The sequence below is a fragment of the Brassica napus genome, chromosome A9, assembly GCF_020379485.1.
Source record: "Brassica napus cultivar Da-Ae chromosome A9, Da-Ae, whole genome shotgun sequence".
Classification (NCBI taxonomy): domain Eukaryota; kingdom Viridiplantae; phylum Streptophyta; class Magnoliopsida; order Brassicales; family Brassicaceae; genus Brassica; species Brassica napus.
The window spans coordinates 19,925,673-19,931,484 of record NC_063442.1 but is presented as its reverse complement, the minus strand read 5'-3'; the positions used below and the strand labels follow the sequence as shown (position 1 = coordinate 19,931,484).

The following is a 5,812-nucleotide window of genomic DNA, read 5'->3' as shown; positions in this document are numbered from 1 at the left end:
GTTTTTATTTTAAAAATATATAAAATCATATGTTTTCTTAATCTATGTACCTAGAACAACAACTAAAATGAAACAGAAAGAATATAAAATTTTCTAGATATCAAAACACTGAGTATCTGAATTGCTACGGATAAAATGATTTAAGTGATTAAATCAAATAGAACGGATCATGAATGCTTCCAAAAACTAGAACAATCAACTTTTTCCACCCTTTATCTAATAAAAACTTTGTTTTCATCTCTAGATGTTACATTCGCGGAAGCAGTCAACAAGTCAACATCGGCAGAGACCCAACGATAGCATCTATATACACGTGTCAGTATTTTTAACCGGAGTAACTCTCGGTTCGAGAAAGAAAAATAAGAGGATCGAACCATTTTTTCTGACTCCCGGTCAACTATACCGAATCTTTGATCTTTTTGTATCGATTTCTATTTGGGTGGATAGCGGGAATCGAACCCGCGTCTTCTCCTTGGCATTGCTGCCGTTTCTTTGATTCTTTTTTGTTCGTTATCCGGGGGTATACTCCTTCAGTAAACATAAACAAAAGTGTTCTCTGGATTGAAGTGCCACCCAATTTCCACGGCACCTATATACATCGTTATCAATTTTTTTAAAAAATCTTCTTTATTAGTTTAAATTAATAATTCTCTTGCGTTGTCCCCAGAGATGTAAGAATAAAAGCTTCTTTTCTTTTCTGTTGTTGGTTGGAGAGAATTACATAAAAGTTTTGGCAGATTCTCTGATCAGAGATTGGGTTCTAGTTATGAGGTACGGACTCATGTAAAAAGGTTTTCCCTTTTGCTTGCTTATTGAGGAGTTAAAAAGTGAAAAAGAAAAAACTGTTTCTTGAGGGACCCTTTTGTTGTCATAGAATTAACTCGCTGTTCTTTTACTGTTGTTGGTTTGTTCTTGTTGTTTGGTTGTAAAAATTGTCGATGCTTTCTTTGCTTAGGTGGGTCAGATCTCTCTCTCTCTCAACTTACCCAAGCTTCTGTGGCGGATAATCCAAACCTGGAAAAAATATTTGGAGCTATAGAGATTTGTGGTGAATAAAGTTTATATATATATGCTTCAGAATAACTGGTTTTTGAGCTCTTCTACTCTTTTTCAGATCTCTGTTATCTGATCTTTCTACAGTGGAAGCTACTGGGTAAGAGATGCTAGTAATGATTGTACACATGCTTATGCTCATAGACTCTTGTTGTCATTTTGTTGATTTGTTCAGTTCTTTATTCATCTTGGTTTGTTTGGGTCTTTGAGTGTTCTTTATTTATGTCTCATCTCTGCTGGATCTTGATAGAAAAGAAGAAATTTTGTGATTCTCAAATACAAGACTTTGAAGACTTGTGTTTATCTAAAGTATAAACGATCATTCATGTATTGTTTTTTTTTTTTTTTGTAGGATGGAAGAAGATTGCAAGTTGCGAAACTGGGATGAGCTTATCCCTGACGCTCTTGGCTTAATCTTTAGCCACTTACCTCTTCAAGAGGTCCTAACAGTTGTGCCTAGGGTTTGCAAAGCATGGAACAGAGCTGTAACTGGACCTTATTGCTGGCAAGAGATAGACATTGAGCTGTGGAGTAACCGTTGCCACCAGTCCGATCATCTCGATCGAATGCTTCAGATGTTGATCAATAGAAGCTCTGGCTCTTTGCGGAAACTCTCTGTCACTGGCCTTCAAAATGACTCTATCTTCTCCTTCATTGCACAACAGTGAGTTACAGTTTCCCATAAATCTCCGCTTTATTTTGCGTATTATGATCACAGTGGGAAGGCAGCTTGAAGCTGTTGTCATAAGAGATAATCTACATATGTGTTTATATATAGTCGGAAACTCTCTATCATCTGCCTTCAAAATGACTAGTTGGCATGTTAGAACCAGTCTGAGAAGCTTTCAAGTGGTTATAGCATAATACTCTAGTTCATTTCTCTCTGACTAATACTTTCCTTTGTTCCTTGTTTATTTTTGAAAGTGCTGGTTCACTTAAGACCTTGAAGGTGCCGAGAAGCTGTCTGAGCAATCCAGGGGTTGTAAACGTGGCCGAAAAGCTTTCATCTCTCACTTTCTTGGACTTGAGCTATTGCTGCAAAGTAGGCCCAGAGGCGATACAAGCCATAGGCAAACACTGTAAATCCCTCACAGAGTTCTCCAGAAACATGCATCCTTTGGACGTAGCGAGTGTCGTCTCTCACGACGATGAAGCTTATGCGATTGCCAGCACAATGCCGAAGCTGAAGCGGTTAGAAATTGCGTACCACCGAGTCAGCACAGAAGGAGTGCTCAAAATCTTATCCTCTTGCATTTTTCTTGAGTTCTTGGAACTTAGAGGCTGTTGGGACGTGCAACTCGACAACAAGTTCTTCAAAGAGAAATTTCCAGATATGAAGGTGTTGGGTCCACGCGTGATTGGATTCTATGATATGATAAACGATTGGGAGGATTGCTGTTCGGATTATTTCTCAGATGGATCTGATTACTTGGCATGGGAGTTTCTTGAGGATGGTGAAATGGGAGAGTTTTATGATGATGAGTTTGAGCATGGTTGGGACGATAACTTTTATGCGGATAGATTTAATATCGACTTGGAACCGCATATTTGGCCGCCATCTCCATGAACCTGGTCTTGTTATGGTCGAAGCTCTCTACCCAAAAGTTGCTTCTACCATTGGTTTTAGCCTCATATGCGTCTTTGCTCTCTGTATGGTGCAATCTTTAACCGGGCTGGTTCTTGGCTTTTATGTTTCTCTTTTACTTAGTGACTAGATAATAGTCTACGGGTGCGAAAGTGGCTTGGGTAGATATCTGTAAGTTGAGAAGTGAAGGAGGTCTGGAAATACGTAATCTTAAGGAGGTTAATCTGGTGTATGGTTTGAAATTAATCTGGAGAATGATCTCAGAGGATTCGCTTTGGGGTCGATGGATAAAAGATAATCTTTTGAAAGGGAAAAGCTTCTGGCAAGTGAAAGGAAATTCTCAGAATGGTTCTTGGATGTGGAGGAAAATGCTCAAATTAAGGGAGTTGGCAAAGACTTTTCACAGGAAAGATGTAGGGAATGGAAGGCATATCTCATACTGGTATGATCACTGGTCGAGTCATGGAGTCTTAATTGATAGACTGGGTGATAGAGGCATAATTGATATGGGAATTAGAAGAGAGGCTACATTGGAGGAAGCTGCAGTTACTACTCGTCGAAGGAGAAGGCATAGAAGTGTGGAGTTGAATGATATGGAGGTGGAGCTTGAGAATATAAAAGGAAAAATTAGTAGTAATAAGAAGGATGTGTCTCTTTGGAGAAGGAAGTCTGGGTTCAAACCGAAGTTCTCTACCCAGGAGACGTGGTTACTAACACGTGAATCCAAACCTGTTTGTGCTTGGGCTAAAGGTATTTGGTTCTCACATGCCAATCAAAAATTTGCTTTTATGAGCTGGCTTGCAATTCTGGATAGATTATCTACTCTGGACAGAGTCTCAAAATGGAGTCAAGGGATTGATACAACGTGTGTTCTGTGTAAAGGAGCTGCAGAAACTAGAAATCATTTGTTCTATGAGTGTTCATTCACAGAACAAATTTGGGAACATCTCACCAAAGGTATCTTGGGGATCTCTTACACAAGAGTCTGGTCTGAGATTGTCGCATTGATTTCAGAGGGTTCTCGAGAGAAGAATAGTTTGTTCTGTATTCGCTATGCTTTGCAGGCTAGTATTCATACTATATGGAGGGAAAGAAATAGGATCAGACATGGTGAGAAGCCACTACCATTATCGAAGTTGAAGAAGTTTATTGACAAAGGAGTGCGCAACAAGCTAAGTCTGATGAGATCTAAAGGAGTAAAGGGAAGAGAAACAATTCTTCAGTTTTGGTTTGAAACTAGAATGTAAATAACAATAGAAAGGATGGTGTAGTTTGTGTTATAGCAACTTAAGTTGTAACAAGGTTTTTTTTTATGAATAAAATTTAGCATTCATTCAAAAAAAAAAAAAAGTGACTAGATAATAACCCGCGCCTTGCGCGGGATGTGATTATTAGTTTTGTTATTTTTTAATAAAAAGATATTAAATCTGTTTAATCTGGATATTGGTTCGGTTTTAATTTTTTTTTGATGTTTAATGTTCTAAAATATAATTATTATTTTAAATTAATATTTATTTTAGTTTATTCGGTTAAAATGTTTGATTTTTTGGTTTTTTCCGGTAAAACCAAAAATTAATATTATTTATTTATTTTCATGTTATGAATTTTAAACAGTTGTCATGTCGAACCAATAGTTTCATATTATAGTTTCTAAACAGATAAATAGTTTAAAAAAAAATTATTAAGACAAATCATTTCACTACAATTTAGTCGGTAGTGAAAGAAGCATTAAAAAAAAATCAACTTTCAAAAAAATTAGATATTTCTACTTAGTTACAATATGCTCACATCAAGGTGCACATGTATGTGTATGTAAAAAGTATATAAAAATAGTTGACAAATATATATAAAAATATAGTTAATTAATATTAAATAACATTTTTGTCCAAAATAATACATGAAAGATAAAATTAAAATTAATTTAAAATAAAAAAGGCCTTGACATTAGTCAACGTTTTCATATAAATAAAATAAAATTGTATCTTTAAGTAGGGGTGTACACAGATCGAATATCTGGGTATTTGGAAGCATTCATGTCGATTCGATCTTTAGCCACCTAGATATTCGGTGACTCGGATATCCGAAATGTTTTAGAATTTTAAAGAATATCCGATTTGATCCGTAAATAAAATAAAATTTTAAAAATAATTGAAAAATTTAATAATAACAATTTATTACAAAAATAAAACATTATTTAAATTTTTAAATTCTAGTACCTAATATAATAAATTTAATTCAAAAAAAATATTGTAAAACTGATATAAAGTATAATATATATAATGTATATATATATATATAATTCTTTACATATATGTATATATATGCATATAACAGATCGAGTTAGATATATGTTCCTAAAAATATTGGTATTTGTGATTTACTTCTTTTTTGGATATTGTATTTTAGTATTTGATTTGTTTCGTAGAATTGTGGATATCCAGATTTTTTGGTTCAAATCAAAACGAATAACGAATCAAATCAAAATTTATGAATATTTTGCTCAACTTTATCCGTAAACAATAAAAATAATATATATATAGTTTGGTTTTTGATTCGTTATCTATTTTTATTTGAACCGAAAAATCCAGAGTTTTATTGGAACTATTATGTGAGTTTTATATTAAAAAAACACAAAATACATAGTGTGAACACATTTATGAATATAGTGTGAACGCGTTAGTATATTTATTATCAAATCATTGTGAAGCTGCCACGTGTCTATTATAGTGTGAATGCATTTATTACAATGCTTCTCTTTTAATATATAAGGGATGTTTAGATTCACATTATATATATAATATATAGATATTTATAGGTATGTTTGTATGTATATAATTGGAACGGGTCCTGCACATTAAAGCTTTTTTAGTTAGTCACCTCTTCGAAATGATGTTTCAGTTTACTTTATTTTGATTAGGTTCGTGTGTCTGCACTACGCGTGGATTGTATGGTTATATAATTTTTTTTTAAATTAGCACAAATATATGACACTCTATGATAACTTTATCCTAAAGATCTATAAATTTGAGTTCGAAAAGTAGCTAGATTGTATGGTTATATAATTTTTTTTTTAAATTAGCACAAATATATGACACTCTTTGGTAACTTTATCCTAAAGATCTATAAATTTGAGCTCGAAAAGTAGTTAGAGATTTTTTTTTAACCCACAACAGA

The 5,812-nt window shown here is 33.9% G+C and overlaps 1 protein-coding gene across 4 annotated transcripts; it reads left to right on the top strand.

Moving 5' to 3' along the window:
- Positions 1–505: 505 nt before the first annotated feature.
- LOC106430504 (F-box protein FBW2) lies at positions 506–5,545 on the top strand. 4 transcript variants are annotated; one of them, XM_013871294.3, is made up of 5 exons: positions 511–771; positions 956–1,048; positions 1,115–1,153; positions 1,406–1,717; positions 1,978–3,988. In XM_013871294.3, the coding sequence occupies exons 4-5, from the start codon at positions 1,407–1,409 to the stop codon at positions 2,618–2,620; spliced, it is 954 nt and encodes a 317-aa protein (XP_013726748.1). In that variant the 5' UTR covers positions 511–771; positions 956–1,048; positions 1,115–1,153; position 1,406; the 3' UTR covers positions 2,621–3,988. The 4 variants fall into 4 exon arrangements, 3 of the variants coding, with proteins under 3 accessions (XP_022548329.1, XP_013726748.1, XP_022548330.1); XR_007316461.1 differs by lacking the exons at positions 956–1,048; positions 1,115–1,153 and adding an exon at positions 5,409–5,545 and having other exon boundaries at positions 506–771; positions 1,978–2,762; XM_022692609.2 differs by lacking the exon at positions 511–771 and having other exon boundaries at positions 841–1,048.
- Positions 5,546–5,812: the final 267 nt, after the last annotated feature.